The sequence below is a fragment of the Rhipicephalus sanguineus genome, chromosome 6 (assembly GCF_013339695.2).
Source record: "Rhipicephalus sanguineus isolate Rsan-2018 chromosome 6, BIME_Rsan_1.4, whole genome shotgun sequence".
In the NCBI taxonomy this organism is placed as follows: Eukaryota; Metazoa; Arthropoda; class Arachnida; order Ixodida; family Ixodidae; genus Rhipicephalus; species Rhipicephalus sanguineus.
Window position 1 is genome coordinate 114,971,714 of NC_051181.1, and position 25,495 is coordinate 114,997,208.

General features: G+C 48.8%; 1 protein-coding gene across 11 annotated transcripts in view; it reads right to left on the minus strand.

Annotated features, from left to right (window-relative positions):
• Nucleotides 1-4,929: 4,929 nt before the first annotated feature.
• LOC119396219 (E3 ubiquitin-protein ligase UBR5) overlaps nt 4,930-25,495 on the minus strand; it is a 116,607-nt gene continuing 96,041 nt past the window's right edge. For all 11 annotated transcript variants that reach the window (XM_037663328.1, XM_049417006.1, XM_037663322.2 and 8 more), the window contains 6 exons: nt 21,160-21,372; nt 19,795-20,023; nt 14,312-14,437; nt 8,220-8,364; nt 7,435-7,520; nt 4,930-5,246 (listed from right to left, as the gene is read on the minus strand). In XM_037663328.1, the coding sequence (XP_037519256.1) occupies nt 5,034-5,246; nt 7,435-7,520; nt 8,220-8,364; nt 14,312-14,437; nt 19,795-20,023; nt 21,160-21,372 (1,012 nt within the window). In that variant the 3' untranslated portion in view covers nt 4,930-5,033. The remainder of the gene's footprint in view (nt 5,247-7,434; nt 7,521-8,219; nt 8,365-14,311; nt 14,438-19,794; nt 20,024-21,159; nt 21,373-25,495) is intronic.

Sequence of the window (25,495 nt, forward strand, 5' to 3'; positions counted from 1 at the left end):
AGTTCGACAAAATGCCGCATGCATGTGACGCTGCCGGTAAAGCCGAATGGTGCACGCCGCCGCGCAGTAAAGGCGAGCAACAGTGACATGAGAAAGACCACTTTCAGGCGGGTGATTTGAAGTGCGCTAAAGCGATGCAGACCACCAAAACGATTTTGTTTCAAAATAAGCACTTCCTTGGCTCAAAAGTAGCACTGTGAGGTTTCTGGACCGCTATTTCAACAATCAACGTCGACTTAATATTTGCCTTTAGTGTCCCTTTAAGTGACAGCTTTAGTTGGGCATCCGCAACAGCCCCGCAGACGCAGGCTGCTGTTGGAAATTGCTGGCAACCTACTTCCGCGGAGCTACAGCAGACGCCCAGCTAAAGCTGTATAATTAGTACCTACGAAAGCAGTGCACTCGCCATTAATAGGCGCACGTTGTCCGTGTACGCAGCTACATGAATATTCCGCCCTTCAAGCTAACGTTGCTCCAAGCGTCACCTCGAGCCTGGCGTCACCGCCACCGGAGATGCGCGTGTTCGCTCAAACACAAAACCAGCAAGACAGGACGGCGCACAAAACCAGCAACTGACGCAACCAACGCATTCCAAAAAACTGAGGAGAGACACGGTGCCGTGTCCCTCATCGCAGAGTTGACGTGCATACCATATACATATATGCATAACGGTTGAGCCATCGGTGACCGGGGCCGCTTCGATATGACCATACATATATGATGTCATACGTGCTCAATCCTCACTGACCTCCTCACAAACGCGCTTGCCACAAGGGCAACACATTCACCTGCCGCCATACAGCGGTGTGAACATAATACACGCCAATGAGCCACATAACTGCACATCCAGTGCCTCGATGTCAGCTTCCACCGGACTGGAAAGACCGGATCTGCCATGAAGACCCGGACTGCCATGCATACCCTGAACTAACTGCGGAAAATCCACCCATCCGACAGAAACTTATTTTCAACCTGGGCCCCACAACCCTGCCGGCACGCCATTCGGCTGCCTCCCGGTTCCCAGGAAGTCCTATGACGTTCATCACGGCTCCGGTATGTTTAGTGTCACATCAGAGCGTTTTAAATGCGAATGCATTTCTTAGTCGAGCTACGTCAGGCGCCGTGCGGCGTCCGCGATCTCTCCGCTCCCGCCCCCCTCTCCCATAGCAACAGCTGCGAGCGCGCGCGCTCCTCCTCGCCCCTAGCAACCGGAGCAGCTGGTGCGGGCGGATCAGCGGAGAGTGAGTGGAGAGGAGGAGCACGTGAGGGCGCTCGCATCGCGGGAGCTCGGCCGAGCTCCCGCGTGTGTGGGAGAGAGTGGGCGAGGGTAGGCGCGTGCTTCGGCGCTCCTCTCGGCGGGCGCCCCTCTCTCCCGTTCGCTCGCTCGCAAGCGTATATAAATGCAGCGGAGCAAATCACCGTCTCGTCATTCATTGTATAATTACTTCGCCGCACACTCGCGCCCAAAGAAATGCATTCGCATTTCCTCACGATTCCCTTCGGGGAGGTGGGGTGAATTTTTTTGTAGCTGCCGATTATGACGACGCTGGATAGCGAGCTGAGCATTCTGAATCCGCGGTCTGGACCAACCTGATGTAGTTTGACCGCGGCGCTGCCGTTTTCCTCGCAAAACGCGCACAGACGGCCGACACAGCTGGGCAGTTCAGAAGCGGCGTTCACAAGTGCAAGGTAATCCCATGACGGCTTTGTTTGGGCATCCTGCACGCTGCTGGGGCCAGCCTAAAACGACTCTCTTATCGCGTTTCTTTCTTTATTCTTGCTTTTTTTTCCTTCGCGCGCGCATACGTCGCGACGCTTTCTCAAATCTCGCTTGCATTCCGACGCGCCTGATTGTCTTGATTTCATCGCTCTCGCCGACGAGCAGGCGGGCTGCAGCCGATCGAAGGGCATTTTATCTCGTTTCCTCCCGTTCACAGCGGCCGCTTAGAAAGAATAGCCGTTTTTCTTTTGCGTTGCGTTTTCTCTGCGCGGGATTTTATTCCGTGTGTCGAGGCAGGCCGCCTTGGCCAGTTCGTTATGTAAAGGGACACTAAAGAGAAACAATGAACAGGTTTAGGTTGATAAAGTGTGCTCGGAAAACTCTTGTGTAGTTTATTTCACCGCCATAGGTTTATTATTAGAGGAGAAAACCAAGTTCAAAGTTTCATGATTAAATTTCGCACCGAACTTTGTAATGCGTGACGCAAAAGGTTTCAAAGAGCATTTAACGTATTTTGGCGCCACTGGCTCGACGAAATTTCCACAAACTCGTTATGTCAAGACTCTGGCCCCCTCAGAGGACAATGTACTTCGATTTAACCGATTACGAACTACGTAGGTCCAAGCAGGCGCCGTCAAAAATATGTGACGTCACGGCAAATGGTGCGGGAATTCCAAGGTGGCGTAGCCACCTGTATTTTCTTTTTGCGCGTTTTCTCGCTTATTAAGCGTCTTCTCGCAGCAAGCGTGGTGTTTTTGGTATCGTGGAAGACTACTTTACTAATGAGAGAAAAATCGTTTTGCTCTTTAGTGTCCCTTTAAAAGCGTATACCGAGTGTACATGCCGTGCCAGACGGCCACATCAAAAGCTTGCCGGCTTTTCCTTTTAGTTTAATTTTGATATGATGGGAAAACGACATAAGCGAAGTAACTACAGTACCAATGCGAAGTAACATTATCAATGCGACATAAGCGAAGTAACGACAGTGTCAATGCAAATAGATCGTGCCAGCACTTACACCTCAGACGCGATAGATTAGGGCGGCTAGAATTCTCAGACGGCCATTCTAGCCATTCACTAATAAGCTTACAAAAACATATGTCAATCCACCTCGTAATGCTTGGCTCAAAGGCAAAAAATGCAACATAAACAATTACTCGCCAACTGCTTTGCATGAAACCGATTCCCACAAGGCGTGGGTTCTGTCGAATTTTTTTTTTTTCTTTTCAGGGGTATCGACAAACATCTAATTGCATAGCATCAGGCGGCACTGTATTCCAAGCACTGCGATTAACTTATCACTATTTTGCTTTTCAGTGAAACTATTCACTTGAGCAATTGTATTGAAAAATTCAAAATAGGTTTCAAGATTACTCTTTAATGCACAGTATTGATAGCTTTTTTTTAATTTCTCTACTTCTGGAACAGTGACAATTTCACACTTGTCCACATCCACTGTTGCTCATCAAACACATACACACACACAGTATACGCATTATGTGACATGCATATTTTTTGCTCAACGTCATTTCTCTATTGCCACAAAGACGGCTCGGTGGTCAGTGTAGTAACACGCTGCCGTCTCTACGGCCCCAACGCCCGGCGCAGCGTCAGACTTTGCTACTGCATAACGGAGGCGCACAGCTGGGCATGTGCCGGCACCAGTGCGTCTACCGCAGCTGACATCACTCCTCTGGAATGCAGACCCGCAAGGCTCGCACGGCGGAGTGCACGCCAGCCGTGCGCCGTGTGATGTCACTGCTCCTCCCGCTTGCGCAGCACGGCTCTTCAGAAGCCACGCGAAACTGCTGAACCTCGGCCCAGTGTAGCTAACGTTACAAAAAAAAAAAAGAAAAGCTTAAGACCAGTCACGTCAGTGCGTCTAACCTGAACAAAGCATATTACTAATCACGATATGCGAGAAAATAATGCGAGCACTATTTAGCAATGTCGCAAACAGTCACAAAGTCGTAAAGAAATATGGAACGGAGACAGTCGTGTGCGGGCCGTGGTCTGCTAGCGAAAGGTCGGCAGGCCATGTGTTTGAGACCAATTGCAAAACCCCTGACAAAACTTCCGAGGATGTTCAAGTTTCCAACCTAAATCCAGCGATACAAACTCGTGTCTGCAAGTTATCTTAAACACGTTAGAAGTGCTTCCAGTCACGAAAATGAGTAAGTGCTATTGGATGGAGCATTTATGCAAATTCTCTCTGGGAGGGACAGCGATGACTGTGGGCAGAGCTGACCTTTTTTTTTTCTTAGGTTGTAACCGAGTACAGTATGTAAAGATGTCTTCGTGATGAACTGTGCTTATTCTTAACGAACATTGTGGCACCTGTGCCTTGACCTTAAAAGGAAGCTAAAGCACTTAAAAAAAAAAAGACTTTGAAGCGTGCAACAACAGTTTCATCTTTGCTGAATTGGAAAAGCGATGTGAGAGTTCTCAAAAGTGAACACAAATAGCACTTTTTGGCAAAAAACAGAAGCGGTGGCCACAGGGCTTCTTGAGACTCTGAGCGAATGCGGTGACGTCATCGTCGGTATGCCGCGTTATCTGCAACAGCAACACTGCTGAAGTGTGGCCTCTTCGATCAGCTCCGGCAAAGGCATGTCATGAGTTTGTAACGGAGGCCATGGTTGAAGATACGAGAGACGCTTGCTCATGTAGCGCTCGGAACATAGAACACACCTCTTGCTCCGTTTCAAGTAGGCTGAAGGTGCGTCCACTTGGTTTCGCCGTCATTTTGCAGCCAAGCCAACTGCATCTCAACAAAACGCGCTCGTCAAAAACGCAAAGTCTATGCAGTTCCCTATACTGACTCGGGACACTACATCTGCGCGTGGCTGAGCGTAAGCTACGTTCAGCTAAAAGTGCCTAGTGAGCGACGAAACCTTGCGTTGGAGCGCAGAACAGCTCCACCAGAAGGACCGAAGATGATGCAGGTTCCGCGCCCACACTTTCGGAGTGCTCGCGGGGGCGGAGCAAGACAAACTTTTCTTTTGCGTATTCTAAAGCTCGTGCTGCAACAACTGCGGAAAAAGTTACGACATCGTCTACAATAATGTCGGTCGTTGCTAAAAACAAAGTTTTATCGAATTCTAAAACCTCTTCAGCTTCCCTTTAATGGTCAATCACACCCAATGCTCCGACACTAGGCAAAGTGCACAACTGCTATAGCACCAGTAAGGCCACACTATGGTCCAGTGTCGTGTTTGGTCAGAAGAGCAGCCGCTCCCTGGTGTGTTTTATTCACTTGTGGTGTGGTGGCGCTATAAACAAGAATACACTGAGTGGCAATGATGGAGGTCATTCAGACAAATCCGAAGTTTTTGGTGCGAATGGCCATCTGGATCTTAGCCCGTAGCACAGCCTTGGATGAGTAGAGCGGTAGGTATAGTCTGGAAATGCAAGTGTTTGCCGTCGGCAAGTGGTGGTCGTCGGGAGGTCGGATGGTGATGCTTGGCATGGGCTGAAAGCCTTCTTCGCTGGCGGGCAGGGCTGGGCTGCCTGTCCAGAAGTACACCTGAGGAATAGAGCAAGGTTGCATCACACACCTGCCTAAGTAGAATTTGTCTACTAATGGCAATTACCGAAATGAAGATGGCACAGTACAATAAATGCAACGTCAGAACCCCTCAGATGCCATAATAAAGGTTGTTTGACCATTTGACCATAGGCACAAGCAGTAATTTCAATTCATTGCCTTGGTCTTCCTTTCTGGCAGCAGTGAAGCTATGTTGCAATGAAATAGCGAATAAACATCTTTACAGTCAAACGCCTTTAAAACTAAGTGCTTTGGACCTTTGAAATACTTTGGTACGAGTGTCAATGCGTAAATGTCGCACACTGATTTGATGTTCTCCAAGCGTGAAGAACACGAACGACATAAAAATGACACACGCAGCACTGAGCATACAACTGGGTTTATTTTCCTGCTTGCGGATATATAAATGCACTTTTCACAAGAAAAACAAGCAATAACAGAGCAGATGAGGCACACAAAACTGCAATCAGTGAATGACAACCCATTGTCGATCACAATGCTTCCACTAAGCAATCTTTTGTTATACAGATACTTACATTGTGGATTGTGCACTGCTATATTGAGGTTAAGGGTACACACAGTTTGATGAACATAAATTTATAAAAACAAATATATATGCCTACGTCCAGAATTTCGTTATTACAGTCGAACCTCGTTAATACGTACCCGCTTTACGCGTACTAACGGTTAAAACGTAGTTGCGACGAATCCCCGACCGAGTCTCATAGAGCCTAATGCATTCGCTGACCGCTTAAGCCGTAGTGCTTCACCCTACGCCTACCGGTTAGTGCGTACCCTGCGTACCGCGATAACGTTCTGTGCCATAAAATTTTACTGCGCCGCTGCTTCCCGGCGCCACAGTGTGCCGCCAAAGGTTTTCAGTCTTTTCGAGAAGTGCGTAGATCGGTCGATCACCGATTCCGACTTCCGCGCAATTGCGGCGATGCCTTTGCGGGTAAGCATCGGGAAAGAACAAAGGTGAGGCGGCGGCCACCGAAAACGCGCCAGCATGACTTATCGCCGACAACCTTATCACAATAAGTATCTTCAGATATCTGCTCGGGCACGCGTGCGGCGCAGCACTACTTTAAGCCTACTGCACGCTTTTAATAGGCGACAACCTGAACGCGCTGGGCCGCCGATCGCTGCCGCCTCGTTGTGCGGGGCAGTGTTCAAGCGCGTGCTGCTTTGTAGAAACGAAAGCAGCTCGCTGTTGCGGAGTTGAGCGTTGCTGGTCGTGGGCGACGAGAAACCTCTTTGCATAGACGCTGTCACGCTAAACGAACGCGTACGGTACAGCAAGCGTAGCGCTGTTGTAACCATACTGCACGCTTTTATTGGGCGACCACCCAAACGCGCTTGTGTCCGCTGCCAGGACCGCTAGAGCGTCGCGGAGTGCGCATTGCTTGCAGGAAGTTCGTCATCGCCGCGTTAACCGAACAAGCTCATCTGTGCTCATCGCCGCATCTGTGCACGGTCTGGAGCGAAGTGGGTACGAAGAACACTCCCACGGACAAATGCGCGCATGCGGTACAGCAAGTGGCCCGGCGGCCCGGCAGTGACGCCGTGAGCCGAGAAGGCGACGCGCTGCACGCAACTAGCCAGGAGACTATCGGCTCCACGCAGCCGTGCCGCGCTTCACTGGAACTGTGTCAGTTTTCATTTAGTAGCAGATGGCGGTACAGACGCACACACATATATCGCGGAAAGCCGACACTGTCCGTTCTGTCGCTACGTTGGTCACTGCGTATACCGGACCCTGTAATAGTTCCGAAATGCTCCTTGGCGTCGCCACCGCGCGCTATCGGCACTATCGGACGGTCGTGCGAGAGTACCAGAATCTTTTCTCCAGTTTGGGAAAACGAAAGAAAAGGCTTTGCAGTGGGTACTTTAGGCAATATTTGCTGTGGCACTGTATTTATTTCTTTGCTGGTGGCGATGGCGTATGCGAGGAGATGCAAATTTTTACTTGGTGGTTAATGCGTACTACCGTTTAGTGCGTAGTTATGCGGCGCTCCCGGCAGGTACGCATTAACGAGGTTCCACTGTATCTAGGCTTTACTGTATTGCAGCCATGTCCAGTATTACAGTGCGTTAATACTCGCCCGCCTTTGTACAGGCACGAACAAGAAAATTGACGTTCACAAGAAGAGAAAAAAATACGAACCAGGTCCTGCTTCTCCTGGTTTGGCATTTTCTCCATCATAGACCAGAACCAGCGCTTAAACCTAAATATTTTGTCGCTGCTCTCCTCTGTAAAGGAGAAGACATGCCATGTCATTATAGAGGACTACCGTGTCGGCACATACTACAATCATAGGTTCACTGCACTGATGGCGATGATAAACTTTATTGAAAGTACAAGCAGAGCCCTTGTGGGTGGCCACAGAAGAGGGCATCGCAAATAGTAGGAGTCCCTAGTGCAGGGCTCCGCTGGCTCTTGCCATCTCTGCCCTCTGGATCAGCCCAATCTGGCCACTGAAGGACGAGCTGGACAGCAGTGCCTCCTATTGTTCATTGCACCAAAACCTCAGCATCTGAATGTCACTGTGACGACATGTTTTGAAGTCTCTACTACAATTTTAACCATCCGAGATCAATAAGGTTTCCCTAAACTTGCCACGTTACGTTTCTGGCACATGTCATAATATTATACCGATAAGAAGCTATGTAGGACCCAGCAGATACTGTCAAAAATCTTTAATGTCACAGCGGGTTCGTGCAGAAATTTGTAGCTGTGCCCGACCTACGTTTCTTTTTCAGCATTTTCTGGCTTATCGATGCTCTCCTCGCGGCAAGAGTGGAATCTTTCCTATTGCGGAAGGGTAATTTGATAATGTTAGAGTGAAATATCTTTCCTATTTAACAACGCCAGCTGGGCATCAAGTGTTGGTGTTATCACTGCCATTAATAAAACGGTCACCAGCTGTACAGCTGTCGACGTGCACTTACTGCTCTCATCGTTGAATGATGTGTAACTGATGAGTGCCTGTACATTGACTTCACCGACACCGTTGAGTAGCAGTCTGAAATCCTCTGCCGTGAGACCTTCCAAAGTGTTGTTAGGAAGCACATCATACACTCCCATGCGAATGGCCTGAAACAGAAGAGAAAAAAAAAACAAAACGATGAAACTATCAGGACCATAGCAGTGGTCTACGTAAGTGAAGTGAAGTAAATAGCTAGGATAGAATAAAATATAGAAAAACCTCATCACCAGGTCACTGACAAGGCTCTCAACAAATACCAAAGTACATCGGATGACAGCCCCTTTAATATACATCAGTTCAACTCTACTGTTTTGTGGCGTTTTTCGCTGGTCGATCCAGAGCAGGTTTTTTTGTTCCGCACCAAATTTGACTACAGTCAAATCCCGCTATAACGAATACCGCTACAACGAAATTTCCGCCACAACGAATAATTTTCGATTCCCCCGTCAGCCGCCTATAGAAAACAATGCGAAAAATGTCTCGTCACAACGAATACTTTTTCTGGGTATTTCCGCTTGAACGAAGTTTTCGCGAGTGCCACCATATAAGGAAAAGGAGCTTGCCGCGAAATTCCGCTAGAAACTCGACCATTTCTCGTTGCCAGAGCCGTGCGGCCGCATCGCAAGACCCGTGTCTTCATTGGAGACATGCTTTCTGCCACCACACGCACATCCCAGTAAATTTTTCGTCATTGAGATGCTCGGCAACAGATCGTCCATCCGCCATGATGCTGCCGGTGGGTTTGATGTACGTGCGGGCCGCGGAAGAATCGTTCTTCGAGAACTCCTGCCATGTTTTTGAAGTAGCACTCAAAACATAACTACTGCTCGTCGTCACAAGCCCTGCGATCGTGAATGACATCCACGGCGTTTTGAAGGCACATGCGCGGCCAGTGCGCACCTAGTCCAAGCCCAACTACATTCTGCTGCAACAGCTGCGACACAACCGATGCGGTTGTGTCGACGCGATGATGGGCGACCACGAAAGTACGCGTGCATCCAACGTACGTGCACCGACTCAAAGCAATGCTGCGGTCAAAACCACGGTAGACGTGATCACAAATAGCAACAACGCAAGGCACGCGTACGGCCAGTGCACACAGATTGAAGGTGGGACTACCGTTTTGCTGCAACCGCTGCGTGGAAAACCACGGTCGCTATCGTGATTATCGATAGCGAATATGCTCAAGTACGCAGCTAACACATCGGAAGAAAGATTACAGTCGAACCCGGGTATATCGAACTAGCCAAAAAACGTTCATTAGTTCGATATATGGCATAATTCGATATAGGCCCGCTATAGGATTTTGACACAAAGGCACATAACAATAAGAAAAGTACTTTATTAATATGGTGGCTTACTTGCGTGCCCTACTTTGGAACAAAATAGTCCTGGATTTTCTTCTGTGTCAACGACTTCGCTGCCTGTGACAGCACGCACGCCTCCATGTTGTCCAACGAGTCGGAGCAGGAGAGGCCGCAACCTTCCACATTCACGCAATAGCGCCGGACCAACGCAAGTGCACTAATCACTTCGGAGGATGTAGGCAATGGGCCATCGTCAATTTCCTTATTGCTGTCGCTTTGGCTCGTGGTCGGCACGACGTCTGCAACGTAGTCCTCATCTTGTAGCTCACCCATGATGGCGACATCATCGTCCGCACTGACGAACTCGTCGAATGTCGATCCGTCGATATCTCCCGGGAACTCTGCCAGCTCGCTCCAAACTTCGGCGGAAACACCTGCGGTGTCTTCAGTGCTGTCATCGGAATTTGGGGTGTCATCACCAGGCATGCGGAAGCCGGCATGCCTAAAGCAGTTCTGGATCGTCTCCTTCGTGACATCTGCCCACGATCTACTCAACATAGAAAGAGCTCCGAGCAAGTCAATCTCCCTGCCGACACGAAGGTTCTGCAGCAGCCTCTCCACCAGGCGCTTCCGATAGCCGGCTTTCAGTGCGCGTATAACGCCTTGATCCAGTGGTTGCAACAGACGTAGTGTTTGGGGGCAAAAAACGCAGCTCGATGTTGCTGAAGGTCATACTGCAGTGGTGCGATGAACAATTGTCCACGAGCAGACACACCTTGCGATTTTCGCCTACCAAATCATCATTCCACGACGATAGCCACCTGCCGAAAAGCTCCCCGGTCATCCACGCTTTTGAGTTCGCTCGGTAGGTAACTGAAAGCGACAGCGCATTTCGAAAACACCGCGGTGCCGTGCTTTTCCTGATAACCAGAGGTCGAAGCTTTTTCGATCCGTTTAAATTAGCTGCCAACAGCACGGACACACGAGCTTTGTTTGCCTTGCCGCCGCAAGTCTTGTTGCCCCGACACGCAAATGTCTTGTTTGGCAACATTTGCCAAAATAGAGCGGTTTCATCCGCATTGAAGATATTGCTACATGTAGGCTGCCGGAATTCATATGGTCGACGCGCGTGTGTGCCCGACGAAGAGGACGAAGGTCGCTAGCTGCTCGAGCTCGTCGGAGCCGGTCTGGTCAGCGCTGCAGCCGCTCTTGCAAATATATCTTGTGAATAGCGACTTGTAAAAGCGACTCGTCACTCACGTAACATATTTGGTGGAGGTGGAACGTTCCCCGTCCTCACCACGCAGCTCCGCAGTGGCCGCGTCATTCAGCCTCTCGCCATGGCTTCCAATGACAACCCGTCCCCATCTCCATCTGCGGCTCCTACGACAACCTTTGTCGCGGTCCCCACCCCCCGCGATCCCGGGACATTCTCCGCGCAACCTGGCCTCGACGTCGACTACTGGCTTCGCCTGTATGAACGGGTCAGTCAAACTTATCGGTGGGACCCTACCATGATGCTCGCTAATGTCCTCTTCTACTTGGACGGAACCCCGCGCATCTGGTACGAAACACATGAGACCGAGCTCACCAGCTGGGACACATTCAAGGAGAAGCTACGTGACATCTTTGGGAACCCGACCGGTCGCCACGCTGCTGCACGACAAGAGCTCGCTACCCGTGTCCAGTCGCCTACTGAGTCGTATGTCTCCTACATACAAGAAGTGCTTGCTCTTTGCCGGAAAGTGGACGAGGCAATGCCCGAAGCTGACAAAGTGGGTCACGTTTTGAAAGGCATCGCGGACGACGCTTTTCATTTGCTGGTCTACACCAACGTCTCGACTATCGACCGCATCATTCAAGAATGCCGCCGTTTCGAAACGGCCAAAAGCCGTCGTGTGCACCCTCAATTTTCTCGGTTGCCAAACACAGCTGCCACGTCCACCTGCTCCGATTCCGCCGCTACACCGCCCTTTGAGCGGAGTGTAACGCGTATCGTTCGACGGGAACTTGAAGCGGCAAGTCCAGCGCCGTTCCAGCCCTCTCCATTCGACCATGCCACTATACAACCAACCCCCGCGGTCTCCGTTATTCAGGCGGTCGTACGACAAGAATTCGCCAACCTCGGGTTCCCTGTCGCCTGCCCGGTCTCTCGCCCCTCGTCCCGACCAATGCCCATGAATGCATCTCGAAGTGACCCATTCGTTCCTCCACGATCTCGCAACCCAGCGGAATGGCGAACTCCCGACGACAGACCCATCTGCTTCCGGTGCCACCGCGTTGGTCATGTCTCCCGCTACTGCCGCGCCACTTGGACGCCGCCCTATAGGACCCAACTTTTCTCGCCTTCCCGCCCATATGAAGATCTTCGCCGGTATCCTCCCAGCCGTACAGACCCTACTTGTGACACACCCAACAGCCGCCCTCCTGCTCGTTCACCGTCCCCTCAACGCCGTCGTTCCCCGTCGCCCCAACCACGCCGCCACCCCTCGCCGCCCAACTTTGCATCGTACCCGACGGAAAACTAGATCGTGCAGCTCCTGGAGGTAGTGCTGCATCATCTCCTTCTGAACCAAATCCTCCGTTGACGCTTCCTACGAACAAGAACCTCATCGATGTGCATGTGCATCTTGGGCTTGATATCTTGCTGCGATATCTCGCCAGTTTTCCTCGAGCCATTTGTCTGCGCTGTCCAGGTCCGCCGCTCTCTTTCAGCTGTAACAGCTTTGCCAACGATGTCGTGCCATTCTTTGAACCGTTGGAGCCAGCCTGAACCGCCTTGGAAATCGTTCCTGCCAAGCAGGAAAGCAAGGTCCTTGGCTTTCTGCTCGATCATAGGGCCGGACACTGGGATGTTTCGCGACCGAACGTCCACAAACCATTTGTAAACGGCCACTTCAACATCTTCGCACACAGCAGTGCGCACACGTCAGGCGCCACGGGCACCTGGCTTTTTGTCCGACTTGGCCCTGATGTCTGCCTTGTTCTTCAGGATAGTACTCAAGGTGCTCCTTGGAATTTTGTACGCGGCGGTGACGTCGGACTTCTTTTCACCGCGCTCGACCCGATTTATGATTTCGAGTTTCGCGGCGAACTGCAAATTCTGCCTCTTTGCACAAGCCATGACGACAGCGCGCCAATAAAGTTCACAGAGCACCAACAGTCAACACCACCAGCACGGACCACGCTGAATGAGGACTCGAGGAAAACAGGCAGCAGCAGGCACACAAGCATTAAGAAAGAAAAAATGGCGCTCACTTCTACCGCCTATGCGCCTTGGAGAAAGCACGACGGCCTCTGATTGGCTGTAAGCGCTGCAAGCGGGCCAGGATCATTTCTTGCAGGGGGGTGTTCCCCGTGCACAACCGATTCTAAACCACTTTTTCTAGGGTGGTGCCGGCAGTTTTCCCCGCCACCGCGAGGGAAAGCCAACTTGCTGGGGCACTTTTGAGGCACATAGAGTTTGATATATCGGTTGTCGTTGCTATTTTCGTTCGATGTAACAGCAACTTTTGCTATATATTCTCAATGTAAATTTACCGTGTTTAGAAATTGTTCGATATACAGGATAATTTGATATAAACGGGTTCGATATAGTCGGGCTCGACTGTAAAGGCAGTCAAGTCGTAAAACAGCATGAAGAGTTTCGGCTTTCCTTTCACTCGCTTATGACTGTGGTAGTGCGGAGCTTCGGCACTTCATTTTCAGTTAGCTTCTAGCGAAATGGCATGCTCCTTCGTGGCGCTATGTGCTCGGCACGCTTCGTGGGTAGCCTGCATATCGTATCTGCTTGTGTATAACCCACGTGTATAACTCGCGTATTGACGCAAAGCCACCTTCCTTGCACTGCCGTGAAGCCAACTTGCGCACCGGAATTCGCGTATAACCCACACCCCGAGTTTAGCTCTAAACTTTCGGTATATTTTGTACGTGTTATGCGTAAGAACATACATTCACACGGTGTGCGGCCAAGCACATCTGAGTTAGTGAGAATTCAATGCAAAAGACAATGCATGTGCTTGCCGGGACCAAAGAACGAGTCATAATCATCAGATCTTCCTAACTTTTGTGGTCTATAGATGAAATTTCGCTGCAACGAAATTCCGCGACCACGAACTTTTTCGCGCGTCCCATCAATTTCGTTGTAGCGGAATTTGACTGTAGTTGATTTGGAATGGGTTCACGTTTTTTAGTGGTCGTTTTGGATCAAATCGCCCAGCACCAGATCGCTCTCACTTGCTCCTGCGGAGACGTGCGGATTCTGGCAGAAATAGCCCACGTTGACCATGTCCCATCCATCGTGTCTTGTGCCAAGGCGTAGCTTCAGGTACCGGTTTGTGCCATGCGTTATCAGACTTCCTGTATACTCCCTCGCAGAGCGTTTCCGCTTTTCCCTGACAGATACAGATTCGTGAAATCCAAGTACTCGGTCCTGGTTTTCTGCTGCCGCTCCGGATCAACCAGTGAGAAACGCCTTTAAACCGCAGTATACTCCAGTCTATATTCTTTTTTTTAAGGAGGGGCCAAGGTGATGGTTACACTGAGCAAAAGCGTCATTTTCAAGACACCTGTCTGTGAATACATCATTCACCAAGATCTAAGTGTCTTCCATGGGCTTTTCACTCTCTCCTGCTCTCATACAAGAGCACAAGAATTGCATCACTTTTTGTTGTTTTGAATGAAGTCCACTAAGAATTTTGACTTTGTAAAGAATAAAAAAAGAACAAGAGAAATGTTTTATCCTTACCCCAAGGGCCCTTTCCTGTGACTTTATCATTCTGTACTCGGCGTAGCGTCGAACGTAGAGGTAGACGTTGTTCGCGGTCACTTCCTGCTCCCTGCCTCCTGGGATCAACTCCACAGTGCCTCCACCCTAAACCACAGGAAAGCAAGAGAAATGCACTCAGCTTAATGGTCACTGCAAATACAGTAGACTAAGTAAACAGAAATCTTTTGAACGGAACTGCCACTTAAATAGAACAACTGACTCTGATGGTTTTCGTACACGAAATCCACACCCTTGTTGATCTCTCAGTAAATGGAACTCCTGTTAAACCGAACACATTTTCCTGGTCCCCTCAGGTTCCATTTAACGAAAGTCTACTGTACAATGGTCATAACCAAAATATTAGCAATTAATGGTGCACACATGGCCTTAATGTGCGTGTTCACAGACTGTGTCCATGGATACACTGCCCACTGGCTTCACTAGTTACAATAATGCTTAAGTGCAGCCACGGAGGAAGAAATATTTAGGTGGTGAAACTCCCATTAGAATGGGCGTTGGCGGGCATCCAGATAACGTCACAAAAAATACAAAAATAAGAAGCGCCGAGGGGGGCACTTCAATTGGCAGTGCCTTGCGACACGAAGCCGCAACCGCAAAAAAAAGTGATACCGGCTGGGCGCGCTCGCGTTCTCTTTAGCAGCGTTTGTGAGCAGATGACAGCAGTGTTTGCTTCGGCGGGCTTGCTAATTCTTTTTTTTAATATGTGTGGATTGCCTTCTTAGTAACAGCCCGTGGTAACAGCTCAGGTCAGCGCATGCTAGAGGGCTGTAATAACACTGCTGCAAGCAGCGTTATTACAGCTCTTCTTCAGCAGCTTGGTATTAGGCTCTTCTTCGGCACTTGCTTGCATAAGATGGGACGCAGGTATTTTGTTTAAACCTGCAAAAGCGGGTGCAAGTCTTGCAGAGAAAAGGCGAAGCAAGGAATAAACGCGGCCGAACGCGCTCCACGTCCATGCTCTGTGACTGCGGCGGAGCGTGAGCAACGCGCGTGACCGGTTTCCACGGAAACCGCAACGGCGGCAATTCCCTTGCCTGCCGCCAGACGCTGGCAGCATGAAGTGGCTCTCCGGCAATGTGACGTTATCTGGCCGCCTCAAGTAGTGGGGTTGCACCTCCTAAATGTTTCTTGCTTTGTGAGTGCAGCCAACAAATCTGAGAAATAGTTTAGCACGACTCAGCGCCTTTTGCCTACACCTGTCACAGGTGAAGGGTCATTCACACCTGCAACTAGCACCGGTCGCGCTTACCATTTGCGAGTGGTGACCAAAAAGCGACTCAAGGCAACTGATCACACCTGCATGCAACTTACCGTATTTACTCGAATCTAGGCCGGCCCCGATTCTAAGCCGACCCCCGAAATTCGCAAGGCCAGAAACAAAAGAAAACCTAATCATTGTACTCGAATCTAAGCCGACCCCCCCACTTTCGCACAACGTTTTTTCGAAAAAAACATCGGCTTAGATTCGAATAAATACGGTATAGATGGCTTGCACGTGACGTCATGGACACCGCTTATGAATGTACTGGTACTCCACGATGGTGGTTTTGATGACAAACAAATTGCGACAATGTGAAAACAACGTGGCAGGAGCGTCTCTGCATGTGCGTAATGAAATAACCTGCATGTGATGCTTTGATAGCATTAATCTGGCATCGCTAGCGTCGCGTCTCTACATGCTGGTGCTCCAACATACGGGGTTTCCGTGACGTCGGTGCAAGTCATCTATACCCGTCGCCACACAGAATTCACGTCTGCTCGCAATGGCATTGCCCTGTAAAATAAGCTGCCGTCTTGTTCCTGCGCACCTGATTTGTTCAGAAGTTTGCGATTGAAAAATCAAGCAATCGAGCAGCAAGTGACTGAGCCAAAGCAGTCGCTTTGAGACCAAAGCAGCCATTTGCGACTAACTTGGTCGTGCAACCAATCCTAGTCGCAGGTGTGAATGAGCCTTAAATCTTAGCCAATACAGTCATTAAATCCCACAAACCAACCAACCGAGACGTGTGCATCTTTTTGTGTACGGCTTGAAATTTTGTGCGCTTGGTGCTGAAGTCACCTCCTGTGCCACCCATAACGGCTGGCGGCAACAATCACCAATGCACTGACATCACTGCAGCCCAAATATGACCAAATCTGCTCGTCCCCAGGTGTAGCATGCAGCGGGGCATTATTAGAGATTTTTTTTTAAGCTGCTCTAACACAAATAAACTACATTTTGATGTCTTAACAACTTTTTCGGACTGTTCGATTTTTCATACTACAGTGGAACCCCGATTATAAGACTTTGAGGGGACCCACACAAAACCATCGTATAATCCGAGCGTCGTATAATCGAAAAGCTAAGAATATAGGCAGTGACACTCAGCCTTGCCCATAAAAGAGGTACAGACAAAATTAATGGCTAAGCATTTAATTGAAGCTAAGGGTATCTTTATTCTCAACTTAAAAAAAAAAAAAAAGAATCCAACGCGCTTCTTCTTTCGCATAAATCAACTCCGAAAATTGCTTGCCGTAAAAACGAAACTGAAATCATGTAGGCAACAGCCTCCCATCAGTAGAGTCAGATACAGTGTCATCGCCATAACATAATGGCGACAGAGCACATTTCATTGAGAGTTCGCGTAGGATGCTTTCGTGCATGACTGAGCTGTGAGCGTCGTATTTGTTCCCTTGTGAAGCACAATTCGTGATTTGCTTCTGTTATTATTAACACTCACGACAAGGAAAAGTTATTTTGCATGGTGAAGATAGATGTGTCGTGTCCTTTTTGCATGTCTCAGGCCTGTGACCGAGTACAGTAAACAAAGGGAGGAGATCTTCAGCTGCATGCCGACCAGGAAAAGTTTCCAGTGGCCGAAAACGTGATAATATCCGGATCTCAACGACGAGCTTGTCGACTAGCTGAAGCCATAGTTTCCTAAAATTAACTAGAGGGGACTCTGGCGCTGCGATCGTGGAGCTACCATGGGAATGATGGGTAGTACACAAATTTGCCTAGTCTTTGCGCTTGCGGCTTCAAACGTACTTGTGGCTTTGTTTATTGCTGTGTTTTGGCGTTCTTTTCGGATAAAAGAATAGACCGTTGTGAACTTCGTGACCAGGTTTGATTTGGTGAGCCTAAAAAAGTTAAAATGGTGAAGTGGAACTGCAGACTTTTGCTGAACTTCGTTTTGCGACAAAACGGATGCAGGCGACGCGCAGCCAAACGGAGCCGAAAGAACGAAGTTTAGACAAATTTGTGTACTACCCATCATTCTAGAGCTGTGCGAATAGCAAATTTTGGGTGTGAAGCGAATTCGAATAATAAAGATTGAGCGCAAATCGAATCGAATAATTTTCGAATAATTTTCGAATATTTCTCATTTTTCGAACACTTCGAAGTGAAATTACAGAAAAAAGTTGCAGAGAATCTCTAAGCATATTCTTGTGAGATAGCAAGATGAAAGTGTTTATTTTTGCTAGGTTGATGAAGCGCTGGCGGGGTGGTGTTTCACAGTTGTCTTATCAAGAATGAGGCAATGTAGAGGCTGAATCGTATTTATGTACATGATTTGGTGCAACCAAAGTGTTGCCGACAACACCTTACACGTGATAGGCAGAGATGCCATTTCCTCAGCCTCTCCTTCTCTTTCAACTTCTGTGGAAGGCCAATTGATGTGGCAGACAAGGGTGTGCTCCCTTCAAGTCCAAAGATCCAAATTTGCCTCGTAGACGTCAATATATAAGAACATCTGAAATTTTGGATGCTAAAAAGCTTCGGCGTCCGATTTTTCAGACTTCCTGCCCAAATTTCACACCCAAAACAGCATTAATTGAGCCCCCACCTCTGCCACATCTTTCATCTCCATGTTGGAAGCGGTGTTTTCTTGAGTTAATACATTTGCGACCGTAGCGGAGCTTGAAAGGCAGCTTTGCCGCAATACGGGGGTGTAATGAGGTGAAGCGTATTGAAAATCTAGGGACCACTTCCAATCAGACGTTGACTGTCTCTTGGCCAAGTTCGACTGTAACGGAGCTTGAAAGGCAGCTTTGCGGCAATACGGGGGTGTGATGAGGTGAAGCATACTGAAAATTAGGGACCACTTCTAATCGGACGTTCATTGCAGTACTTGCGCGAAAGCAAACGGGGACGAAGAAAGGAGACACACGGACAAGCGCAATCTAACAACTGATTTATGTGTCTCCTTTCTTCGTCCCCGTTTGCTTTCGCGCAAGTACTACAATGAATTCGTTCCAACTAGGCCGGCTAGCAGTTTTGCTTCAATTGGACGTTGACTGTCTTTTGGCCAAGTTCGACCGTAACGGAGCTTGAAAGGTAGCTTTGCCGCAATACGGGGGTGTGATGAGGTGAAGCATATGGAAAATCTAGGGACCACTTGCAACTGGACGTTGACTGTCTCTTGGCTAAGTTCGACCGTAACGGAGCTTGAAAGGCAGCTTTGCCGCAATACGAGAGTGTAATGAGGTGAAGCATATTGAAAATCTGAAGGGGTCACTTTCAATCGGACGTTGACTGTATTTGTTTTTGGGAAGTTCGAATAGTTCGAATAGTAAAATTCCAGTGCGAATCAAATCAAATAGCAAACACTATTAGAAAAATATTCGAAATTTCGAATATTCGCACACCCCTACATCATTCCCATGCTGGCTGAAGCGCGATGCGTTGCAGCTCCCATAGACACTAGTGCCAGAGTTCCCTCTAGTAAGCATTGTAGGAAACTCTATGGCTGAAGCTACTCTGTGTAGGTATAGCTTGTCTAGGTAAAGGCCCTGGATATGCATGCGATTGAGGTGTATCCAGAAGCAATCTTAAAGCCAGGAAAACAGAATCACAGAAGCAAATGAACTGCCAGGAGAATAAGCTTTCCATTCTACGAAGGCATACTGTACCTGTCTCAGTATCTTTTTGTAATCATCAACCTAGGAGCACCCGCAGATATTTGGTCGGTGTTCGATTCAAGTAAAAGAAGGCGATTTTTTTTTTCTTGGACGGTATCAGAGAGTCGTCATACGATGAGGGTTGGCACAAAATTGCGTCGTATCACCGAGGTTTTTAAAACATTTATGTGGGGGTTTTGCCGGGACCAAACAGATTCGTTGTAAAATGCAGGTCGTCGCAAAACCGGGGGACATATAATTGATGTTCCACCGTACTTTACACTCCCTGCCAGGCCCAGAAAGTCAGTTGGCGACGACTGTACGCCTTTTTTGCATGCTCGGACTGAAAAGTTGTTTCACACTTAGGGAAAAACTCTGAGCGCATTGCAATGTGCTTTGAGTTTTCCCCTGCACAACCTGTACATGCACCATATCCTAGTGGCAAGTGCCAGAAACATTCTGTTGTATAAACCTCTGCACTCATTGGCCATTTAACAATTGATACGACCAACCCTCAACGACAGCGGTATTTTGGGTATGTCGAAGGTCACCTTGCTCACCTCTTCAGAACACAGATCGATGCAGAAGGTCAAGTCGAGGGCAGAGAACACGGTGCTAGAGTCTCGTGATTCTGCCTCCAACACCAGCTGCCGTAGGGACTCGTAAAGCAGAGGATCGAAAAATGCCAGGTCGTGCCAGCCGATGCGCTTGTTCAAAATGTACTTGATAACGTGCCGGTTGAACGAGATGGGGCACAGTTCATTTTGTAGCAGGCATAGCCCAACAATCCTGCATACAGAGTTTGGAGAAACATTGTTCTCTAGTGAAGACACACAGTACAACTTGCATGTATTTTTCTACTTTTCACTCGCCCTCTAAGATAAGCAAGATACAGGAAAGCTTCGGAAATGGCGGATTGAAGTGTCCTTTTGCATCTGAAAAACACCACTGCACAGCTTTCTAGCTCCATGGGCATCTCAGTGCACCCTCTACTACAGTCGAACCCGGATATATCAAATCTAAAGCGGAAGACAAAGGAGTTCTATATATATATATGGGATTAAGAAGTTTGTGGGTATAACGTGGCTGCAGCAAGCACAGGACTGGGTTGATTGGTGGAACATGGGAGAGGCCTTTGCCCTGCAGTGGGCGTAGTCAGGCTGATGATGATATACAGGTAATTTAATATATAAAATATATACAAGGGGATTTTATAACTGTTCGATATACACAATAATTCATTATATGCGGGTTCGACTGCACAACTAAAAAAGGCACAAGGGGTATGCATGAACCATGACATCAAAAGGGGTAAGGCACAAGTGGCACTGTTGCTCACATGCAACTTTGGCAGGTGTGACTCACTGATCTTGCCTGACAAACATCCCAGCCACACAGAAGCTCTCTACAGTAAAAGCATGTTAACTCAAATTTCACGGGGATAGCGAACTAGTTTAAAACCGCAAAGCTTGAACCGAATTCAAAGCAGCCTTCAAAATTCCAGGGCACTGTTGATGAGGTGTCAATCAACGACGATAGTAATCAGAGGATGATGGTGGATAGCAAGCTGTTTTAAGTGTTTCTTAGTGGGAAAAAGAGACTACCAGTGCGAGAGCAGGTAGTGGCAGCGCATAGTTGGAATTATCCAAGATGGATGTGATCTGCATGTGAATTAATGAGCTCTTTAATAGATAAAGTTCTATACAGCTAGTCCGGACTGTGCCATCTAGTTCGAATTAGTCAGAAATTTTAATTAAAAGGTGGAAATTAACAAGCATTTACTGTAGCGCAATCGCAATAAGCCCAAGCCTTTCGACTGGCTGGTCACAAGCTGCAGAAAAGAACCAATCAAGGCCAAAACAGGGCATAGAAATGAGAATCGAAACATTGGCTGTGGGCATTGTATAGAATGTGCAGTTACTTACCTGCCAACGTTTCGGAATGCATTAAGTCTGTCTGGTGTGCACTTTCCCTGGCGTGGGGCGTAGAAGCCCCTTTTGCCAGGCTGATACACAAGGGGGCTGCAGTCCTCTCCATCGTCCTCTTCCTCCTCCGCGTCACTCCGCCGTGCTGCCGTGCTCCGTCGGCCTCGCTCCCCAAGGCTGAACACGTCCAGGTCGAGGAGTGTTTCCGCCTCCCTGCAAGCGTGCCAAGGCGAGTTGAGAGGGGACTATACTTGGTTACAGCCTAAAAAAATTGCTAGCTCAGCCCACAGAACCACGGCATGCTTGCCCTTCACCTGTGAAGTACAACTGTGCTCGTGCTAGCTGGTTTCTGCTAGAACTGCAAGCACTTTTTCTCGGCTAATGTAGATACTACGCGTATTAGCAGTTAAGGGTTCATCATTACTACCTAGAACATTATGTTTCGCTGAGCAGCGGTGCCAGAATCCCTCACAAAATTCGCCAGGGCGTTCAAGTTTCCGACCTAAAACCAGCAACACAAATCCGCTTACACGAAGCACTTCTTATTTCGGATTCATCGTGCATCATCGTCAACATGTTCATGCGGCCACGACGACGAGGATGTGCATCATCTGTTGCTCGACTGTCCGAAGTACGACACGCATAGACAGCGACTCGAACAAGAACTTCACACGCTGGACTCTGAGCGAACGTTTTCCTTAGCGAAAATACTAGGCCCATGGCCGACTAGGATAAACCGTAAAGCAATGAAAGTGCTCCAGCGTTTTTTTGAAGACACTAATATTTGCGATAGCTACCGAGTTCTTGAACTTGTACGACTGTAGATATGTATATATATATTATGTATATATATATATATAGATATATTTTTTTTTATTTATTCTGTTATCTTAACAACTATGTGGAAAGGGGTAGCCGTCACCAAGCAATGGTGACAACAACTCCTTCATTTGTTTTCTATTTCAATAAAAAAAAAAACACAAATGTATGTTTCTATGGGAAAATCAACTATGTGAAGCACTTGAGAAGAGCTTGATGTTGCGAAAACGAGTAAGCACTATAGTCAAACCTTGTTAATACGTAGTTGGCAGGAATGACATTTGGGTACGCACTAAGCGATGTACGAATTAACCGTCAGTGCCGGTTTAGTGGCTACTTACCAGCTAGAAAAGAACGCCACGATCCCCACAAACACACTCTCACGCACACACAGGCAGCAAAAATATCTGTTATATTGTACTTCTAGTGTACTGTACTTCTAGTGATGCAGGAGCTGTTGCATATTACAGTTATGTCTCACAGCAACGAAGTTGCACATTACGAAAAAACAAGAATCCATTTCATCCGATGCTCTTGTAAGCACTAATTTCTTGCATAGATGTATGAATGAGAAATATTTTGTGTACAGTCATAACTTCGTAACTTGAACTAGTAAAAACTGGAAAAAATTTCATCATAAGCGGATTTTCAAGATAAGCAAAGTTGCGGAAATTGCAGTGAAAAGTCGAGTTCAATCCATAAACTTCACGTCTAATAACCAGCTTTTTAGCAATGATGACAATGTTATCAGTTAACATTCTTATCAGTTCATACTGAGAGAAAGAACCTGATCAGCGAGTACAGCACGATTTCTCACGTCTGCTGAGCTGATGTTGAATGTGCAAAATGTGTCAAAAGAAACATCGGAAGAAATTATGTATTGCATATCACTGTTTCCAAGTATTACTAAGCTCTGAATGTTTGAATTATCTGATGGGCTCACAGTGCATACTCATACAATTTGAGCACGAAGAGAGAGACAGAATGTGCACACAGGTGAAGCAGCAATGTATTCACTGCTACTACTACTACAATCAAACCAGCATATATCGAACCCATATATAACGACTTATTGTGTATATAGAGAAGTCATAAAATCCCCTTGAATATACAGCTCAGACCACTTATAACGTAACCGCTTACAGTGCAGTACCGGCTATACAGTCGAACCTCGTTAGTACGTACCCGCTTTAAACGTACTAACGGTTAAAACGTAGTTGCGACGAATCCCCGACCGAGTCTCATAGAGCCCAATGCATTCGCTGACCGCTTAAGCCGTAGTGCTTCACCCTACGCCTACCGGTTAGTGCGTACCCTGCGTACCGCGATAACGTTTTGTGCCATAAAATTTTACTGCGCCGCTGAACTTCCCGACGCCACAATGTGCCGCCAAAGGTTTTCAGTCGTTTCGAGACGTGCGTAGATCGGTCGATCACCGATTCCGACTTCCGCGCGATTGCGGCGATGCCTTTGCGCGTAGGCATCGGGAAAGAACGAAGGTGAGGCTGCGGCCACCGAAGAAAGCGCCAGCATGACTTATCGCCGACAACCTTATCACAATAAGTATCTTCTGATATCTGCTCGGCCACGCGTGCGACGCAGCACTACTTTAAGCCTACTGCACGCTTTTAATAGGCGACAACCTGAACGCGCTGGGCCGCCGATCGCTGCCGCCTCGTTGCGCGGGGCCGTGTTCAAGCGCGCGCCGCTTTGTAGAAACGAAAGCAGCTCGCTGTTGCGGAGTTGAGCGTTGCTGGCCATGGGCGACGAGAAACCTCTTTGCATAGACGCTATCACGGTAAACGCACGCGTACGGTACAGCAAGCGTAGCGCTGTTGTAACCATACTGCACGCTTTTATTGGGCGACCACCCAAACGCGCTTCCGTCCGCTGCCAGGACCGCTAGAGCGTCGCGGAGTGCGCATCGCTTGCAGGAAGTTCGTCATCGCCGCGTTAACCGAACAAGCTCATCTGTGCTCATCGCCGCATCTGTGCGCGGTCTGGAGCGAAGTGGGTACAAAGAACACTCCCACGACAAATGCGCGCGTGCGGTACAGCAAGCGGCCCGGCAGTGACGCCGTGAGCCGAGAAGGCGACGCGCTGCACGCAACTAGCCAGGAGACGAGCGGCTCCACGCAGCCGTACCGCGTTTCGCTGGAACTGTGTCAGTTTTCATTTAGTAGCAGATCGCGGTACAGACGCACACACATATATCGCGGAAAGCCGACACTGTCCGTTCTGTTGCTACGTTGGTCACTGCGTATACCGGACCCTGTAATAGTTCCGAAATGCTCCTTGGCGTCGCCACCGCACGCTGTCAGCACTATCGGACGGTCGTGCGAGAGCACCAGAATCTTTTCTCCCGTTTGGGAAAAAGAAAAAAAAGGCTTTGCAGTGGGTACTTTAGGCAATATTTGCTGTGGCACTGTATTTATCTCTTTGCTGGCGGCGATGGCGTAAGCGAGGACATGCAAATTTTTACTTGGTGGTTAATGCGTACTACCGTTTAGTGCGTAGTTATGCGGCGTTCCCGGCAGGTACGCATTAACGAGGTTCCACTGTAATGCGGTTTTTTCTGACTCCCGTTTACTCTCCCATAGAACTCCATGTATACGCATACCGCTTATTGTGCAGACCCCCGAGATGAAAGACCGGTTATAATGCGGCTGCCGGAACATTCTCAGAGATGCGAGGGTGCGAGCGTGCTTCTCAGCGGAGATGCGCCGGCGGGGGAGAGAGCGGCGACGGCATTACAAAGGAGGAGGGGACGCGGAACGAACGAACAAGGAGCGGGGGGAGAAAAAAAAAAGGGATGGCTGTGGGGGACAGCAGCCCGGCGCAGGTGCGTGGTGTGACGAGGGGGAGCGGTTGCGCGGCCGACGGAGAAGCCTTTGCCCCCTTCGGCCACTTGACATGCGCGCTTCGTCGTTGCTTCGTCATAGAGCGCAGATATCGCGCGTGCAACCTCGATTCCCCTGCAAGTAACAATGCTTTGAGACGCGATTGAGCTTTCGCCTTTGCCACCAACAGGCGGACTTACAAGCTTGAAAGACTTTTTCGGGATAGTTGCCGCGGCTGTTCTCCCGATCGCGAACCGAAACTTCGTTTCACGCGTGATGCCCTCGGTTTAGCTCACGAGTGCGATCTCTTCTACTCCCGATCTCCGTGTTGCCTAGGGCAAGCTTCTCGCGGTGGCATGCCAAGTTGCAACGTGCACGCTAGGCCTAACGAGCGCTAGCTGCCATGTCGGCGGCCGCGGACTACAGAAGTTGCGGTTTGGTGCCGAGTCAATGAAACATTTTGCAATTGTTGCATTTAGAAGGGGTGACTTACATCTTTTACGAAAACGCGGGCGTGCGCGTGAAACACTCGAATGGTGGTTTGTGGTCGCCACCGTTTTCGACATCGCGGACGCGCAGTGTGTTACCGCGGCGACTTCCCGTGACGGTGCATTTTTTCTGCGTTCGTTATGTCGGCACCGCAGGTCCGCGGACGCTAACAGTTCAACATTTTCAAA